Below are 21,133 nucleotides of genomic sequence, written 5' to 3'. Positions count from 1 at the left end.
GTCGCTGGTGGTTAGGTGTCCCGTGTCCGGCGCCGCCCTGTTGATGCCGCCCTGTGTTTGTGTTTGTTCTTTGTGGTGGGTTATTATTGCTGCTGCGGGTGGGTTTCCGCTGGTGAGTTTCTGCTTGTCAGCTCCTTTTTGCAGTCGGTAGTCGGTCAGAGGTGGTCTGGTGTCCCTGTGTTCGGCCACTACTCTGCCGACTACTGCCACAGCCGTGCCTGGTGGGTTTTGCGTGTTGGCTTTCATGGGTTGGCTTGTTGGGCTGGTCGTGGTGGTTCACGTTGGCTTCCCTTTTTCTTTTTCTTTTTTTTCGTTTACTTTGTCTTCTTCTTCGAGCCCTTAGTTACTTATGAGTGTGCCGGTGTGGTGGTGTTCGTCCTGGTGGTTTCTTTGGTGGCTATATTTTTCGTGCAGGTTGACGGCGGTTTCATGACGAGCTTGTGCGGTACCATTGTCTTTTTTCGGGTCTTCATGCGTGTCGGGATGGTTTTGGTAAGGGCCTAACTAAGGCTGCTTGGCAGAAGCATTTACAGGACCGACATTGTCATGACGGTGCGTTGTACCTTACGCGTCAGACTCTTACTAGTAGTTTGACTGTTTACTCCAATGCCGCGAGTTCTTTGAGACGGATGGGGCTCTGGTTGTGTGGGGTGTGTTTTAAAAACCGTACTATTAGGGCTAGATGTCGGCATAGTCGGGGTGATATTGTGATGCATCCAGAGTGTGCTAGATGCCCAATATCGAGAAAGTCGTTAACCGGTTACTTTGTAACGTTGGGACATTCACCCATCTCGTCGAAGGCACGAAAACAAACAACGGTTGCAAAGTCAAGTGCCAGCGCAGAATATCGAGCATTAGCTACCGTGACTAGTGAAGTAATATGGTTGAAGTCCTTCCTCCAGTCTCTTGGGATTAATCATATAAAACTAATTGAAATTTCTGCGACAACTAGGCTGCTTTACACATTGCCAAAAAGCCGGTCTTCCATGACCGTACTAAGCATATAGAGATCGATTGCCATTTTATACGCCATCAACTCGTGAACAAAACGATCTCAACTTCATATATACGAAGCACGGAACAGGTTGCAGACATCTTTACAAAGGCGCTAGGGGCAGATGCTTTCCGTTTTCTTTAGTCCAAGTTGGGCATTGGCTTACCAAGTGCTCCAACATGAGGGAGAGTATTGGATTATAGTGTTACAATATTGTGATGATATTATTACGATGCTCGGTATATAATATCTTAACTAATTATGTAATGTACAATATTGTTACGTTGTTTGTAGGCTAACAATTAGGAAGTAAATAATCTCTAGCTTGTAATCTCTTCTTGTGTTCATCGTTCATCAGGGAGGAACATGAATTCGAAAAATTATATGGAGTATATGAGAAAATGAAAGCAAAAATCATTTATTCTCTTTATTGTTTGGGTTGAATTAAATAGGGAGTAAGACACACTATCATGATATTATTTGCGCCATTTTTCTAATGTGTTTTTAAGGGTACACATTAATAACCTAAATGTGAACAGATTTGCGAGACATTCAAGTATAAGCTTATTTTTACCAAAATTAATGAAAATATCTTGTATGTCGTATTACATTTATGTTACTAATATAGTAATGTGTGCTTTTAGGACAAACGTTAGAACAACGTTATTGAAAAGATAAGCAAACAAGCAATATGCCGTTTGTTTCCCATAAGGGTTATCTGGTTCACGTGAAAGAATACAATTGTTTAGTGTTTACAATGTTAACGGTTACTGCAATGCTATCCTTCTTTGTATTCTATAAATATGTATAATATAATCTAACTTTCTTCCATAATTCGTAAGTATTGAAAGATAAACACTGTTTATTACGAGAATCACATCTCCATTCACTCCCAACGACTACCCCATGATCAATACAAGGAAATTCCTCCTCCCTTGCCTCATTAGAAAGATATTATAGCTGTTGTGAATATCTTGTTAATATTATCTTTATTCTTTCCATAAATACTATGTAAATCTCGGCCTATATATTTACCTAGTGTAACAATGTAAAAGCCACGAATGAAATACTATACATCGATTAATATCATTACTATACCCTACGATTTGCAATATGGTATCCGCTAGGCTAAATTAATCGTATTCGAAACGCCTCCCTGCTTCCTTCTTTCATTCTGTATCACGAAAATAACCAATGACGAATTCTCAAAAAATCGAATCGCCAAAACCACAATCTTACTCTCTTCTTCACGTTGAAAATACGGGTCCCAATATTACCCAAACCTCTTTCAATGGCAACAACTATGACGAATGGTCACGAGGATTCTACCTTGCTCTTCTCGCAAAGGGAAATCTAGGCTACATTGATGGGACTATTCCCAAACCCGCGACCACGGCAACTGATTACGAGTCTTGGCGCTCTACCAATGCTTTGATGACCACCTGGATATTTAACTCGATCGAATCATCTACTCGAAAGACGATTTCGTTGCGTCCCCAAGCCAAGTAGGTATGGTTAGATATTAAGAATCGCTTTTTGTCAAAACAATGATGCTCGTATTTATCAACTTTAGGCCGCGAATTAATAGCTTGCCGTCAAGCCCCAAACGAATCACTCATGGCCTACTATGGCCGTCTCTCGAAGCTTTGGGATGACATCCTGGATCTCGATGCTCTTCCACCATGCTCATGTAACCTCTGTCATTGCGATTGGGTAAGTATCAAGGATGCTCGTCGCGAAAAAAAACGGGTACGTGATTTCTTAATTGGTCTTGATGATCGCATCGATAATGCTCGTTCACAAATACTTAGCACGAACCCTCTTCCTAGTCTTAATTTTGTTTAGAATCGCCTTCTTCAAGAAGAAGAAGTTCGATCTTTAAACCAAACCAAAACCATGTCCTAACCGGATGCGGTGGCTTTCGCAGCCCGTGTCACTCATGGTCCACGAACTGGAGGGGGGGTCGTGAATATAAATCTGATCGTCCCAATACTGCTTCACTGATTGATGGTACAAAGTACTGCATTGACTCCAAACGGAATGGTCACTTGTTCAAAGTTTGCTATCGTGTGACGGGGGAATACCCCGAATGGTGGGGCGATAGACCTCGGGATCGTATCTATATTAACCCTAATGACACATGACAGACTAAAGTCGTATGTCTCAAATTAACAATTTATATCACTTAAATCCAAATACTAAACAGTAGTAAAGCGGAAATAAGGGTCGAACCCAAGGGAATCAGATTAACAAATTATGCAAACTATAATGTAGGAAAAGTCGATCTTTACTGTAATTAAAGATCGTAGTAACACAAAAGGGGGAATTTGAGTTGATTCTCTAATGAGCTAAGATGAATAGATAATGCAAATTGAGTAATAAAGCTAATGACTTTCGGTGTATCAAATGATTTAAGAGGGTCTTAGAGCCAAGCATATATCCACACTCAAAAACAATTGGTCATTGTAAGACGGTTTCAACTACTAATCTTGATTACTCTATCGTGATGTAGACACCTCAAAGTTGTCTACTAGCCTTATGGGTACCCGATTATGAGGCTAAAATTAAATGACTAAATGGAAATTGTATAAAGTTTGTTATAATTAAATGATCTTTACGCTTATTTTCCGAGAAATTACTCAAAATGGCACAAAACCATCTTAACCCTTTCATTCCCTTTCATTTTGATAATTATATTTAATGGGAAATGGATCCTCTCCATTTCCTTTCTCTCCATTTCCTCTCACAATCTCATTAAACAATAATTTCCTCTTTCACATTCATTTTCCTTTATTTTTATGCGTAAATTTAGAACCGTTAGATGTTGTCAATAAGCGATCCGAATGGTCTTCAAATGGTGTATTATCTGCCTAAAACGGATCCAGGTCATATTGTAGTACAGTGTTCATAAATATAATCGTTGTCCGGACTTTAATATATCACCATATACCTATGACTATGGTCCATATTACAGTTGTATAACCGGACTAGTAGAAGGGAAATTGGAAGCATGTTGACGTAATTTGGCTACTAACCAAATACAAATGTAAAATGGGGAGTGGAAAAGAGAAAGGAGCATACTTTGTCCACAAGGAATCTAGAATTGCTATTTTGATAAGCGTTTTCCTAAAATGTGCCCTAATGACACATGTTAATAACCTTGATATGGTAAGATTAACAATATATTTTCACTAATTATGATAACAATGAGTATATATTTGAATATATCATGAGAATATGTTCTCAATCTTACCATATTAAGGTTATTAACATTTGTCCTTAGGGCACATTTTAGAAAAACCTTTTTGATAAAGCCGTAAAGATGAACACAATGCATGAAAGTGGATTAATAATTAACTACTCCCTTCATACCAGATCAATGGTAACACTTACTTAATACGGTCGTACCACACCAATGGTAACATTCCTTATTTAACCCACAACATTACCAAATTATCCCTATACCCATTCGATATTTATATAAAATGTCACTATATACCCCACCTACCAACTCACAATTAAACCCATGATTAAATACCCCACCTATTTTCTTTTTCTTTACCCCTGCTTTTACCCTTTTTTCTTAAAAACCTCATTTTTTACCACATTACCATTTATATGGTACTGAGGAAATACTGCGTAATTGCTAGTTGATTGTCATGTATGAGAAAAGATTGATTTTGCCAGCTAAAAATCTATCTTCGCCTAATTCTAGTTCCCCACAAACTCTAAATAGCTCCCTAGTATACAGTACTATATACTACCTGCAAACAGACGACAGAAGGGGGGGACAAATATTATCAGAGGATGAAAAGAGGATGAAATTCAGACGTTTCACGTAAAATCAGAAATTCCATAATTCCATACACAGTCTCAAATATATTTTTTATCCCAACTTCAAATTAAACTATGCAAATAAATTGTTCCAATTCCATATAATTTTATAGGAACCATTAATTTACGACAAAGTCGAAATTTATTAATAGTCAACATCCAAATAGGCCCGAGAGTACCAAATCAAATAAGTTTTCTTTACTCTTTCATTTCATCTTTTATTTATTTTCTCTATTTTATTGTCTTATTTGTATAACTGTATGTAAACTAACCTCGTCACTTGTCTTGTAAATAATTGTATAAAGTTTGTTTCTAACTTTATTTTCTTTATCTTAATTTCGTCAAATATATAATATTACAAATAAATAGTAGATGTCGTCAGTTTGATGGACGGTCCGGGTGCCTAACACCTTCCCTGACCGTACCTTTACCCCCGAATCCGCAATCTTTGGTTCACACCGGAGTAACGGATCAATCCCCATACCAGGGATCAAAAGAGGCATTTTCCGTTAAAATTATTTTTGTATGTTTTTTATAAAACCTACTGGCGACTCCATATTATTATCTATTTATTTAAAAAAGGGAGATTTTTTTAGGGATCTCATAGTGGCGACTTCACTTGGGACTTAATAAGAGGGTAAGACTTGAAACTTGTTTGTAGAATTATATATATGACGGTTTTTTATTTGTAGTATATATGACAAGTATTTATTATGATCAGTTTCATCAGCTAATTATATTTGATGTGTCAAGAGTTAAATTGGTCGCGGCATGCAGTATCCACGTTAACTGTGTCATTTCTTCATGGTCTATGCATGTTATTGCAAGGTGGATATTTATGGAATAAAGGTTGTTAGTTAGAATAATAGTCCGTTAGGTTGTTAGAAGTAACCAACCAACAAACTCTAACTAACTATAAATACTCCTATTACATGTATTCTGTAATAAACTTTTGATAATACAAATTATTACTTCTCTCTCAAATCTTCTTTCCTAATCCTCTCTTATTCTTGTTATCATGATCTAGATTGATCACACTTTATATGGTATCAGTAGGTTTGATCCAAAATCGCTTTCGCACAAATTCTCAATTATACAAACATATTCATTGTTAAATCTTTGAATTTCTTCATCAAATTCATCAAATTTCTATGATCAAAAGTTTGCAAGATAGTTTTCAGTATACACAATTATCTAAGCATCTTTGGTCAGAATTAGTTGAGCGTTTTGGTCAGTTGAATGTGCTTGAACTGTATGAATTAAAGAAAGAACTTGCAAATGTTAAGCAAGAAAATGCATCTTTGTTGGATTATTATGGTAAAATCAAGGGACTTTGGGAAAACATAGATCATATGGATCCTATGCCTCAATGTACTTGTGGGGTCATGCTTAAAGGCGCCTGTCACATGCTTAAACGGATGATAGAAAGGGAGACACAGTCAAAATTAATTCAGTTATTAATGGGGTTACATGCTGGATATGAACAAGTTCAGTCTTCCTTGTTGTCCATGGATCCTCTTCCTCCCATTAATAGGGCTTTAGGGTCTTACAAAAGATTGAGAGGCAAAAGACTATTAATGAGAGTAATGGTTCTGTTGGTCTTGAGACTGTCGCTTATGCTGCCAAGAAAAGATTTGTTAATCATAAGCCTGCTAAGGACAATCAAAAAGGCAAACGTTCTAAGGACAATTCTGGTCAGCCTAATGTCCCTGGATAGTCTGTTGTATCTTGTGCTCAGTGTGGTAAAACTAATCATACGACTGAAGATTGTTTTCAACTTCAGACTTGCTTATTTTGTGACATTAAAGGGCATATCATTGAACATTGCTACAAGTTCAAGGCCTGGAAGGCTAAGCAAGCTAAGAAGGCTGCTAATTCAGCTGAAGTTGTTACTTCTGCAAGTCACACAGCTGCAAATACTGCAGAAGCCAGTTACAATCAGGATGCTGAGTATACTCCTGTCTGTGGTCTTACTTCTTAGAATGCTGCTCCATATGTTAAATCCTTTTTATCCTACATATTTTGGTTATGCTCCACCAGTGAACTATTTTCCAGGGGCACAGACTATTCCAAATTCTGTTCCTGCTCAGAATGCTTGTTTGGGCTAAAATTAGCACAACAAAGGAGGCCCACTTAATAAAATGAAAGCTATGGAAGGAGTGATAAGGAGGAAGGAAGCCCGCGGATGGAGAAAGGGGGAACGGGCTCAAGGGAGATCAGGAGCCCATCATGGAGAGTGTCCGGATTAAGGAAATGGGAGTTAGGGAGAAGTTAGGGAGATCAGGGAGAATTGGGAAAGGCGGCCAAGTATGGAAAGAGTTCATATGGAAATTATATTCCCTTTCCATATTCGAAGTAGGACATATCTAGGGTTCTTGCCCTATAAATAGCCCAAGGAGCAAATCAAGAAGGCATTCATTCAAGACACCATATTCACACATCCACACTCAAGATCACACCTCGACATATCATACTCAAATATACGTTCGTCTAGGATCTTGCAGGCCTGACGCCTAGGGCCAGCAGGATTAGCTTTGTGCCACGATTGTAATCATCCTCCTATTCATATAGTGCAATACTTGGCAGGGTACCGTCCCTCCCGCGGTTGTTCCCACATTGGGTTTTCCGCGTCACCAAATCTTACTTGTCAATTTACGTTACGCACTTTATTTTTCTATTTATTTATTGACATACGAACGGTCATACAACCAACCAACGAGTAAGACTACATTGACCCTAATTAATCGACTTGGATAAAAATACCTAAACAGTTTGGCGCCCACCGTGGGGCATTGTGGTCGTCAATCGTTGATATTCTAGATATACAATGGAAAAGCAAGCATCTGAATCCGTGTCAGGGAGCAGGCAACCATCGCCACCACCACCATCTACCCAAAATCCAACATCAACAGTGGCCACGCAGGCTCCCGGACACACCTCAAGAATCATACCGACAACAAAAGCCTCTCTACCTCCCAGGACTCCTGCTGTCGTGGCCCAGGCCAGGTCAGATAAGGGAACAGCAAGTTCAGGCCTCACTCCGCCACCTAGTCCCACACAAATCTTACTCACTGGCGTGGAAAATTTTCAAAAAGCTATGGAAAACATGAGAGAAGACCAAAGGAGAGCAGATGCTGAAGCAAGAAGGAGAGACAGAGAGCTCTGGGCACAGAATGATATCCTAAAACTACGATCTTCACTCCAGTAAGTGGGACAGGTGAAGGAAGATCTCCTTTGGTAGATCTGACACGGGGAGCATCGGGCAGCAGACAGATACCAGCTGAACTAATAACAAGATTAGATTTGGCTACAGTACCGCCAGATGGAAGAATAACCCCACGAGGGTTAGGATACCTCACACCGTATAGTCGCGCCGGCTAATCGCATAGGGACACGTGGCAGTGGCCTCCCCGTCGCAGCCGACCCCGCAACAATCGATCGACACACATGTAGCAGATCCGAGTCAAACCAAAGAAGTGAACGGCGGCGGGGACAATCGTTACTACAACCCCCTAGCCGCCGAGCTTGTCGAACCTTCAAGAACCCGGATCGGGAGGAAATATGCGATACCGACGACGGACCCCAGTTTAGCCGATAACCAATCGCGAAGACTTGGAACTAAAGGAGATGCCGAGCAGGGTCCTGTGGCTACCACTCCCACTCGAGAAAGCAGCTCTAGACAGTTACGCCGATTCACCATTCGTGGACACTATATCCATCACACCATGCCAAAGGGATTCACAAATCCAAATATGCCTCTCTTCGACGGCAAGACAACAGATCCCTTTGATCATATCACCAAGATATAGCGAAAATGATGACGGTAATAAATATAAGGCAAGTCAAGGAGGCTTGCATGTGCAAAGGATTTGGGTCCACCCTAACAGACCTAAGACTTCGATGGTTTGTGAGCCTGCCCAACAGGTCAATATCTACATTTGCTGAATTGGTGAACGCATTTACTCAACAGTTCGCAAGCAGCAGAAAGCCACAGAAGCACGCAGGAGATCTGTACAGAATCGTCCAGGGGGACATGAGAAAGCATTGGAGAATACAATACTAGGTTCAACAACGAGAAGGTAGCAGTACGAGAATGTGATGTCTCAACAGCAGTAGAAGCCTTCAGAAGAGGCCTCCACCACGACTCTGACCTATACAAGCAGTTAACCATGCATCCATGCCATAGTTTCGAGGCAGTACAGGAGAAGGCAGCTGCCACAATCAGGTTGGAGGAAGATGTCTTAGCCATAGCCAGCTTGCTAAGCGCGCCTAGTATCTCTAGTACCTCAGTCGTGGAGAAATCAGGAAGAAAGGAAACCACCAGCAAGAAGGATGAGAGGTACAGACCATACGGGAGGGGAGTCAACAGAATCGAAGAAAATCAGCTACTCCCCACTCTGGCAGAATACGGATTCACCACAGAATCGAGAGGAATCTTGAAGGCACTCAGGGAGATGGGAGATGGAGTCAGGTGGCCCAACCCACCAGTAGGAGAGCAAGCATGGAGGAAGGACAGCAAGAAGAAGTGCGAATTCCACCGCGATATTGGGCACAACACAGAGGATTGCTACACATTGCGAAGAGAGATCAAGCGCCTGTACGAACAAGGAAAGCTGAGCCACCTATTACCACGTGGGGGCAAGCAGCAAGATAAGGTAGGCTCCGCCAAGCCGGCAGACCCGCCCACATGCATCAAAATCATAAACCTGATAACAGGCGGCTCAGACTTAAGTGGGCTCACATATTCAGCAGCTAAGAGACGTGCTACAGTAACCAAAGGAGATAGGCCAGCCAATTCGTGCCGAATTTCTCACAGTGACCTGCCAGCAGTCAGCTTTGATGAAGGAGATGCATACAATGAACGAGAACATCATGACGCACTTATTATCACCTTATCAATGGCCAATTGCACAGTTAGAAAGGTCTTGGTAGATACAGGAAGCTCGGTCAACTTAATCATGTTGAAAACTATAGAAAACATGGGATTCAGCGAGAAGGATTTACAGAAGAAGACTATTCCGCTAGTAGGCTTCAGTCGAGAAACAGCCAGCTCGCTAGGGAAGATATTCATCCCAACCTATGTGGGAGGAGTCAACAAGCAGGTCAGTTACCTGGTTATAGACGACCCCTCTACTTACAATGTCATCTTGGGAAGACCATGGTTGCACCAGATGAAGGCCGTCCCCTCAACATACCACCAGTGCATAAAATTCCCCACACCATGGGGAGTAGAAACGATAAAAGGAGATCAGGAGGAAGCTAGAGGCTGCTATAAGAAGGCACTCAAGTGCACTGCCAGCCCCCCCGCATAGCAATTACAGAAGCAGCCTATCCAGGACGAATACACCAAACCTCCAGCAGAAGAGCTGGATCAAATCAACCTGGATAAGCTAGCGCTGCACCCAGAACGAACCGTGGTCATTGGAGCAGGATGCACAGGAAGCTTAAGACAGCAGCTAGTCAAGTTCCTACAGGATAACATGGATTGCTTTGCATGGTCACACGATGACATGATAGGAATAGATCCGTCCATTATAACACATAAGCTTAGTGTGGACCCAAAGTGTAAGCCCGTCCAACAGAGAAGAAGGAAGTTTGCAGCGGAGAGAAATAAGGTAATCAACCAGGAACTAGATAGCCTGCTGGCAGCGAAGAAAATAAGAGAAGTAAAATATCCAGAATGGCTGTCTAACGTAGTGGTGGTGCCTAAGAAGAATGGGAAGTGGAGAGTATGTGTGGACTTCACCGATCTCAACAAAGCATGCCTTAAAGATCCATTCCCGCTGCCTCATATTGATGCAATGGTGGACGCAACAGTTGGACACGAGATGTTAACATTCCTAGACGCATGGAGTGGATACAATCAGATCAAGATGGATCCTGCAGATCAAGAGAAGACGGCATTTATGTCTGAAAGAGGAATATATTGCTACAACGTCATGCCATTCGGCCTAAAGAATGCAGGCTCCACATATCAAAGGTTGGTTAACAGAATGTTCAAAGAACAGATAGGAAGAACAATGGAGGTGTATATCGATGACATGGTGGTGAAATCAGAGAAGGCCAAAGATCACATGCGGCATCTGGCAGAAATATTCAGCACCCTCAGGGAATACAAAATGAAGCTAAAACCATCTAAATTTACCTTCAGAGTATCTTCTGGCAAATTCTTGGGCTATATCGTAACTCAAAGAGGGATAGAGGCCAGCATCGAGCAGATCAAAGCCATCTTGCAGCTGGAGTCACCTAAAAAGCCTAAGGATGTTCAAAGACTAGCCGGGAAGGTAGCAGCCCTGAACAGGTTCATTTCAAGATCTTCAGATAAATGCAGGTCGCTTTTTTGACGTACTAAGGAAAAGCCGTAAGTTTGAATGGACCTCGAGCACGAGCAAGCCTTCGAGAGTCAAGCACTACCTCGCCAGCCCACCGTTGTCAAAGCCGAAGCCAGAGATCCATTATTCCTATACCTAGCCGTCACGTAAGTGGCAAAGTGAGTGCCGTCCCGGTCGAGAGCAAGAAAAGGAGCGAGGCCGATAATACGTGAGCAAGTCTTTGCTGCCGGCAGAGACCAGGTACACATCTCTTGAAAAGTTAGTACTAGCATTGGTAGTAGCATCTCGCAAACTGCGCCCCTATTTTGAGTCCCACATCATACATGTCGTGACCAATTACCCGCTAAAAGCTATCATGAGGAAGCCTGAACTGTCAGGTAGAATGTCAAAATGGTCTATACACCTCTGTGGGTACGACATTCAATATGACCCCAGAACAACAATCAAATCACAAGCACTGGCCGACTTCGTATCAGACTTCAGTCTTGCCACCCAGAATCTGGCAGATACAGAGATCCTCACCTTAGAAGGAAGCAAGAAGACAGAAGTCTGGCAGATGCATATTGACGGAGCCTCCAACCAAAGGGGGGCAGGCGTAGGATTAATCCTGCGGTCACCACAGGGAGACCTGATAGCACAAGCAGTAAGATGTGAATTCAAGGCAACCAATACAGAAACAGAGTATGAGGCCTTGATATAAGGAATGAAGCTAGCTTTGGAGTTAGGGGTCAGGCACCTGCTCATATCCAGTGACTCTCTATTAATAGTCAACCACGTGAATGATGAGTTTATAGCTAGAGATTCGAAGATGATTGCATACCTAAAAGTAGCAAATGAACTGAATCATAAATTCAAAACTTGCAAGCTTAAACAGATCTCCAAAGATCAGAATGTGGAGGCAGACGCCTTAGCAACTTTGGGGGCAACATTTAAACCAACAGAGCTATCCAGCATTCTAATAGCACACATGCTGGAACTGTCTATTCAGAAGGCGGACGAAATAGACAGAGGTGAACTGGAGGATCCACAGAGCGGGAACGAAATCCAAGCAGTTACAGAGGAAGGTGAGAACTCTCAGCCAAACAGGCAGGCACCTAACCAAATAGCCGATCAAGCAGATGACTGGCGCACACCTTATCTAGACTGGCTGCGCCATAACAAGCTACCAGATGACAAGAAGGAAGTGAGAGCTTTCAGAGTAAAGGCCTCCAGATTCATACTTATTGATGATACATTGTTCAGAAAATCGATAGCAGGCTCCTACCTACGGTGCCTGGACAAGGAAGAAGCACAGACTGTGTTGCATGCTCTCCACACTGGCGAATGTAGAAACCATGCAGGGGACATGAGTCTGGCAAATAAAGCCCTCAGATAGGGATACTATTGGCCTACAATGAAGGCAGATGCAGCAGAATACGCACAAAAATATGACGCCTGCCAGCGCTCAGCACCAATGATCCATCAGCCAGTAGAGCCCCTTCACCCTATTATTTCCCCTTGGCCATTCATGGCGTGGGACATGGATATAGTAGGCCCTCTACCACGGGCCACAAGAAATAGAACCTGGATGCTAGCAATGACAGATTACTTCTCCAAGTGGATAGAGGCAGAACCATTCACGGAGGTAAAGGACAAACAGGTCATTTCATTCATAAAACGAAACATCATTTGCAGTTTTGGTATCCCATCAGAAATCATATGTGACAATGGCTCACAATTCATCTCAAACGATACCAAGGGATACTGTGCCAGGTGGAACATCACCTTAAAAAAGTCAAGACCTAGGATTCCAAAGTCCAACGGGTAAGTCAATCCAAAGAACAAAATCATCATGGACAATCTAAGAAGGAGGTTACAGGAGTTAGGAGGAAAGTGGGCGGATGAATTGCCACTAGTGTTATGGTCGACGTAACGACACCAAAGATAAGAACAGTCAAACACCCTTCACTGGTGTTTGGCGCAGGCGATCATTCCGTCGAAGTTCTAGTTCCCACTCACATGTATGAAAATATGACAGGGGAACTAAACAATGCAGAGATGACCAAGCCTGGACACAATTCACGAGCCGGGAGCAAGCGCAAAAACCGTCTCCCGTCGCTACAAACAAATACCATGTGGCCGTGAGTTATAACAAGAATGTGAAAGTCGCTCCCCAGTAGGAGACCTGGTTCTCCGAGAGGTGTTTTAAAACACCAAGAATCGAAAGGCAGGCAAATTCGCCTACAAATGGGAAGGACCATACCAGGTAGAAGGAGTTGTTGGCCATGACGCATATACACTGATGACTATGGATGGTCAAATCTTACAACGCCTATGTAACATACTTCACCTGAAGAGATATTACTTTTAATAATAAGTAGACTCTAGCTTTCAGAATAATGTACTATGAAAAGCCAAACCGTCTTTTAAAAATTAAAATAAAAATCCGGTAGTAGGCATACTGCCAATTTCACTTTTATTTCTGGTGTCTCTAGTTATTTTAAGATTTTAAACAACTATTAGATGGTATGGTCTGGCAACGTCCTGGGACCACAATTTCTCTGGTACCCCATGAGATGGCGACAGGTACTTCACATCATTTTAATAGATTCTCTTATTTTCAGGCTTCTCTAAGTACACCACTTTGAATTCTGGTATCTATGGTACTTTGAAAGGATATCTAGCAGACTCAGCAACCGCCAACGCGGGGTGACAAGGCACATGGCACTCCAACATGCCTAACCTATTTTCTCCACAAGGAGCACCCTCACCAGGCGAACTGTGGAACATACGAAAGGGAGCCTGGTTGACAGCTGAATACGCTTACCCAACTACCCCTGATACCACCCCCTAGACGTAGCTCGCACTAATCGCAATTAATCAGGGCCCCAGCATGCATGCACACGAACATGGAACGTAGGGATATCTGCGCTACCAGAATCCTGCAGCGTCCCATCGGTCCTAGAATGACGATAAACTTGCCTCAATGACGCCCTTGTTGGCTTTAAACGAGATAAACACACCTTGCGTCATGAACAAGGTTAAGTATTCCAAAACTGCGGCATACGCCTAAATCAGCCATCCGGCTGACACGACAACTAACTTAGTCCGGATCAGCCTTTTCAGTGACCAGGCTGGTCTAAATCAGCCTCCTAGGTTGACACGGCCACTCCTCCTTACATTGCGGCATATGCCTAAATTAGCCATCAGGCTGACACGGCAGCTAGCTGAGTCAGAATGTCAGCGTTCTCATGATGACAGGACTCGCCTAAATCAGTCAAATAGGCTGACACGACAAATTTCCTAAAAATAGGGAAAATAAACAACAAGCACACGATATGTAAGCTAAAGCCTTGCCAAACAATGACAAGGGGCATTTTCAAAATATGGCCAAAGTACGGCCCAAAGTTTAACCGCCACCTTGGCGAGCAACCACGTAAAGAGTTTCAAAATTACAAGGTCTGCCACCTCCGGGCAAACCGCCAAAAAGTTCATCGAACATAAAATATTTAATTATCGGTCACATTAATGACCTCCACCTCTCGACATCTCCTCCGCCCGCCGACCTCCCGTTTCAGTACCGCACTTTTGACTGTGCATCCTCGCCGCCATAGCTCCCCGAGCTCCGTCGCGCGTCCCGGGATATTCCAGCTCCATCCCCAAAGCAGCTTGCTCGGCCAAGCGGAGAATTCACCTCCCCAACTTCGTGCATCGACACGCAGATCGGGTTGAGTAGGATAAAGCATCTCTAGTCGCCTCTCCTCTTCCTCTATAGCCTCGTTGGGTAGGAGCCTCTTCGAGGGCAACACGCATCCCGCCGATCTTTCCCCGCCGTGTAGCATAGGCAACAACGTTGGTGGCCAGGAGATCACCACCGATCTTCTCATCGAGCGCTTGAGGGAGTCGAGAAAGTATTACATACCGCCCGAGTACGCGATGTTGATCGCCCCCTCTTTAAGCTTCTTCTTGGTGACAAAGCAAGCTCGGTCTTCGCCTCCACCACACGCTCCTTTCGATCGATCCGTTGGCTTTGTGCCAGGCGATCGCCACCGCCTCCATCGTTCCTCGGTTCTTGGCGCTGGAAGCACGGCTGGTCGTCTGCACTATGTTGATCATCTTCCTATTGTAGAGTGCAGACTGGAGGGTCTGGGGCAGGAAAAATCAAGAGTCAGCAAGGAAGTCAGGAGGCAGAATCTAAGTAAAGCGCATGCACGCACAGAAAAACGAAGAATATTTACCATGAAGGCGTTGTGCACGTCATTTTCAGCCATCTCCTCTGGGAAGAACTCCGAAAACGTTTCCTCAACAGGAGGAAAGAGCAGCTGGTCAATCTCCGGCCAGTAGGGCACCTTGTCCACATTCCCAAAGCCCTCTGGGAAATGAGCAATAATGCCTCCGCTAGATGAAGCCCGAGGACTGGCAGGAGGAGTAGGCGGATGGCGAGATAACGGGTTGACCTCCAAGGGCTCACGTGCAGCAGAACTGGAAACTGTGGGAGGAGTCTGGAAGGAGGCAGCAGGAGCACTCCTATTGGAGGCAGAGGCCACATCAGGGCTGGCAGAAGGTCTCTTTCTTTTGGCACTTTGGAGGATGATTTACAACTGATCAACTTTTGAACCTGCAAGCATATACAATCTCAGACGACATAATGCTTAAAACGTCAGCAGAAACAGCATGCAAATTAAAACGGTTGTAGATGTCTTACCAGAAGACATACTGTGAGCCGACTGAGGAGGTTTGGAGGAGGAAGCAGGTGAAAAACCAGGAAGCAGGTCTGGGAACTTTCTCTCAGATTCAGAGATGCTGAACAGTTTGCTGCAGGCAGGGATCTTGGCACCAACACGGGTAAGGTCACAGGGGCATGCACGAAGACGATGAAGTAAGCTAGTAAGCAGTGAGATAAAATAAATCAAGTGACATGAAGACTACTTACTCGAAGTTAGAACCCATTTCTCGAAAATATAATCAGCAGGAGGCTGGATGGAGTCCTTCCTCACGTAGAAGAAGTCCTCAAACCATTTCCCATCATGGGATTTTGACACGTGTCTGAAGGGAGCCTCTCCACGGCCCCAGAATGAGAATTGACCCCTGCCCAGGGATCTAATGTTGTACATATGGGCTAGGTCGCCCAGAGTGACAGATTTACCAGTATTCTGACCGGCGGCAAGAGAATAGAGAAGAACTCTCTAAATGGCAGCAGAAATTTGTGTCATGGCAAAGTTGTTGGTGAAGATGAAGTCTTGAACGAGTTTAGGAAAAGGAAAACGGAGGCCGTATCTAAATGGGTACAGGTAAAAACTAACCCACCCTGGACGGAAGGAGTCAGCTTTTTGCCCCGGTTCAGGAATGGTAATGTCCACCCCATCACCAAGACCAAGCAGATTCTTAATCGTGGGAATATCGGCCGCAGTCAAGGCAGAGTCACAGTCGTGGGGGTGCTTAAAAAGTCCCCGAGAAGGAAAAGTGGGGTCGAGATTAGGGTCAGAAGGTGTGGAGGATTGACGAGTTTTGCCCATGGTGGAGGGAGAAAGCGAAAATTAAAAGAAGAAAAGAGGGTGGATTACCTGATGAAGAAGACGGGGAAGAGGAACAGTGAAGCCGGCAAAGGATAAAAAGAAGGAAGGTTAAGGGTTTAAGAAATAAGAGTATTTTTTGAAATGATTTGAAATGATTAATGAAAAGTGGAAGGTGGAGGTTGGAATTATAAAGAGGAGAGAGGGAGTCGGGTGCGAGAAAAGAGGAGTAGGGCGGCTGACATGATGGATTGCATGGGAAGGAGTGTAAAAGACGGCTTAGGGTTTTTAGCATTTGATTACGTAAATTCCTTAATCTAATCTAGAAGCGTACTTCACAAGAAATTTGGGGCAAACTGTTTGGGCTAAAATTAGCACAACAAAGGAGGCCCACTTAATAAAATGAAAGCTATGGAAGGAGTGATAAGGAGGAAGGAAGCCCGCGGATGGAGAAAGGGGGAAAGGGCTCAAGGGAGATCAGGAGCCCATCATGGAGAGTGTCCGGATTAAGGAAATGGGAGTTAGGGAGAAGTTAGGGAGATCAGGGAGAATTGGGAAAGGCGGCCAAGTATGAAAAGAGTTCTTATGGAAATTATATTCCCTTTCCATATTCGAAGTAGGACATATCTAGGGTTCTTGCCCTATAAATAGCCCAAGGAGCAAATCAAGAAGGCATTCATTCAAGACACCATATTCGCACATCCACACTCAAGATCACACCTCGACATATCATACTTAAATATACGTTCGTCTAGGATCTTGCAGGCCTGACGCCTAGGGCCAGCAGGATTAGCTTTGTGCCACGATTGTAATCATCCTCCTATTCATATAGTGCAATACTTGGCAGGGTACCGTCCCTCCCGCGGTTGTTCCCATATTGGGTTTTCCGCGTCACCAAATCTTACGTGTCAATTTACGTTACGCACTTTATTTTTCTATTTATTTATTGACATACGAACGGTCATACAACCAACCAACGAGTAAGACTACATTGACCCTAATTAATCGACTTGGGTAAAAATATCTAAACAATGCTTCCACATCTGCTGGGATTCAGAATGCTTCCACATCTGCTGGCATTCCTCAGGCCTCTTCTGTTGCACCAGATGTAGTGCAGGGTATTGTGGATTCAGTTATGTCCAAGGTTCTGCAAGCTTTATCTGATAAGTCTGCATCTTCTCATTCTTGTGATCCTAGCTCTTAGGCTTACAACCATTTTGCAGGTATTTCTTCTGCTTACTCTTTTATCAGTCAAGTTGTTTCATGTTATAAAGAATGGGTTATTGACACTGGTGCCTCTGATCATATGACTTCAGATGCTTCCATTTTGGTAATATTGTGAGCTTGCCTTGTCCATTGTTTGTTACATTACCTTATTGCACAGTAAAATAAGTTTTCAAAACTGGCACAGTTTATGTAACCAATCAAATTACTTTGTTTGATGTCTTGCTTATCCTTGATTTCCAGCCTAATTTGTTATCTGTTGGAAAGCTTATTTCAAGATCACACTTAGTTGTTACTTTCCTAAAAGATATTTGTCTATTTCAAGACCTTTCAAGTAAAACTACAATTGCTCAGGGTAAAAGATTAGGAGATTTATACATTATTAGAGTACATGTACTTCAAAAAGCTTGTAATAATTCTAGCCTAAGTTCATTCAATTCTATCAAACAAATAAATGTAGCTCTATTTCATTCTAGGCTTGGACATTCATCAGTTGAGAAAATGAAGCATGTAAATCCTGTTGTAATGCAAGGTGTTAATAAAATGTTTTGTGAAACATGTGTTTTAGTTAAACATCATTCTTTACCTTTCTATAGAAGTATTTCACATGCTAAGCAATGTTTTGATCTTGTTCACATGGACTTATGGGGGCCATATAGAACACCTGGTAGGACTGGTGCTCAGTCTTTTTTTACTATCCTTGATGATTATTCCAGAAGTACCTGGACTTTTTTACTACAACATAAAACACAGGTCCCTGAGTTGATTCAGAATTTTATAAATTTGATAGAAAATCAATTTAGTGCAAGAGTTAAAGTCATACGGTCTTATAATGGCACTGAATTCTTTCAATCAAAGTGTAATGATTATTGTGCATCCAAAGGTATTATTCACCAAAGAAGTATTGTTGGCAGACCACAACAAAATGGTAGGGTGGAGATGAAGCATAGACATTTCTTAGAGACTGCACGAGCACTGAGGTTTCATGCACAACTTCCTATTAGATTTTGGGGAGACTGTTTGTTGAGTGCTACCTATTTGATCAATAAAATGCCCTCTTCTGTTCTTAACTGGCAAACCCCACATGAGTTGTTGTTTCACACCAAACCAGCCTATGATAAACTAAGGGTCTTTGGTAATTTATGTTATGCTACTAGACCACCCACTATCACAGATAAGTTTTTGCCTCGAGCAAGAAAATGCATGTTTATTGGTTATCCTCTTGCTAAAAAAGGCTACAAACTTTATAACTTGGACACAAATGATGTTTTTGTTAATAGAGATGTTGTCTTTTATGAGCATTTCTATCCTTTTAAGACTACTAACATTCAGCAAGTTACAGCTGATTTTATTTCTGATCTTGATAGTATTGAGTCTCCTTCATCTACTATTAATAGTATTCCAGATACTACAAATATCAATAGTATTCCACAAGATCATAATAATATTACTCCTAGTACTGGAGATCTTTGTATACAGTATGAACCATCTGCAGGGTCAGATAATATCAGAAGATCTAGCAGAAAGAGACAACAGTCTGTCAGATTGTCTGGTTATCATTGTCCTTCAACGTCTTCAGCTTTCCATACTACAGTTCTTCACCAGCTCCATGATTTTGATTCAAGCTACACATCTTCCTTATATAATGTGATTAAAGAGGTGGAGCCCAGCTACTATAGTCAAGCTAGTAAGGATCCTAGATAGGTTGCTGCAATGGATCAAGAATTGTTGGCTCTAGAGAAGAATAGCACTTGGGAACTCACTGAACTGCCTAAAGATAAGAAGGCAATAGGTAGTAAGTGGGTATATAAGATAAAGCACAAGGCTGATGGGACTATTGAAAGGTTCAAGGCACGACTTGTGGCTAAAGGTTTTAATCAAATCAAAGATAAAGACTACAAGCATACATTTTCTCCAATTGCAAATTTTACAACTATGAGGACATTGCTTGCAGTAGCAGCTATCAGAAAATGGTCACTATTTCAACTTGATGTCAATAATGCTTTTCTTCATGATTATATTGATGAAGAGGTGTACATAAAACCACCACTTGGTTATACCAAAGCTAAAGAGGGTCAAGTTTGCAGGCTCATAATTAGATCATTATATGGTCTGAAACAAGCATCCAGGCAATGGAACCAGGAGTTGACCAAGTTTCTATTGCACCTTGGTTATGTACAGTCAAGACACGACTATTCTCTCTTCACCAAACAGGATCCTTTGACAAATAAGTTGGCTCTTGTCTTGGTGTATGTAGATGACATCTTGCTGACAGGAGATGATCTAGTTGCTTTAAATAAATTAAAGGCAGAATTGCATTCTAAGTACACTATTAAGGACTTGGGAGAAATGAGATATTTTTTGGGATTGGAAATTGGAAGAAATGAGACTAGATAATGCTGAACCAAAGAAAATATGTTTTAGACATTATCAAAGATGCAGGCTTTGAAGACTGCAAGGCAACTTATTTCCCTATGCAGAAGGGTTTGAAACTTGCAATTGATCAAGGTGCACTACTTCCTGATCCTGAGGTGTACAGAAGGCTCATAGGCAGGTTGTTATATTTGAGCTTGACAAGACCAGACATAGATTACAGTGTCCAATACCTAAGCCATTTTCTTAGTCAACCTCGAGAGCCTCACTATCAAGCAGCTCAACATCTCCTTAAATATTTAAAGGGGACAGTCAATGATGGTTTGTTTTATCCTTCCACTGCATCACTTAGTTTAAAAGCTTACAGTGACACGGATTGGGGCTCTTGTGCTTCCAGTTGTAGGTCTTTAAGTGGCTATTGCATCTTTCTAGGGAATTCTCTTGTTTCTTAGAAAAGAAAGAAGCAGCTCACTGTTAGTAAGAGCTAACAGCTCAGCAGAGGCAGAATATCGTAGTATGTCTTATACTACAAGTGAGTTGGTGTGGTTAGCTGGTTTGTTCAAAGATTTCAGGGTTGATATTAAGCTACCTATCCCTCTCTTTTGTGATAACAAGGCTGCTCAGCACATTGCCTTGAACCCAGTGTTCCATGAGAGGACAAAGCACCTCAACATTGATTGTCACTTTGTCAGGGACAAACAATTAGAGGGATTTCTCTACACTCAACATGTTAGAAGTGGATTGCAGTTAGCAGACTTGATGACTAAGGCACTTGGAAAGAAAGAGCATCATTTTTTGGTTTCTAAGTTGGGTCTTAAGTTGTACCAAGATGTTCCATCTTGGGGGGGGGGATATGGAATAAAGGTTGTTAGTTAGAATAATAG

General features: G+C 42.3%; 1 protein-coding gene across 1 annotated transcript; it reads left to right on the top strand.

Moving 5' to 3' along the window:
* Positions 1–5,979: 5,979 nt before the first annotated feature.
* On the top strand, positions 5,980–19,580 carry LOC141629048 (uncharacterized). The gene is made up of 5 exons (XM_074442119.1): positions 5,980–6,522; positions 6,612–6,788; positions 17,710–17,819; positions 17,904–17,982; positions 18,120–19,580. Exons 1-5 carry the CDS (start codon positions 5,980–5,982, stop codon positions 19,578–19,580), a joined length of 2,370 nt encoding a protein of 789 aa, XP_074298220.1.
* Positions 19,581–21,133: the final 1,553 nt, after the last annotated feature.

The sequence above is a fragment of the Silene latifolia genome, chromosome Y (assembly GCF_048544455.1).
Source record: "Silene latifolia isolate original U9 population chromosome Y, ASM4854445v1, whole genome shotgun sequence".
Taxonomy (NCBI): Eukaryota; Viridiplantae; Streptophyta; class Magnoliopsida; order Caryophyllales; family Caryophyllaceae; genus Silene; species Silene latifolia.
The sequence above is the reverse complement of the archived record's forward strand: the minus strand, read 5'-3'. Positions and strand labels throughout refer to the sequence as shown.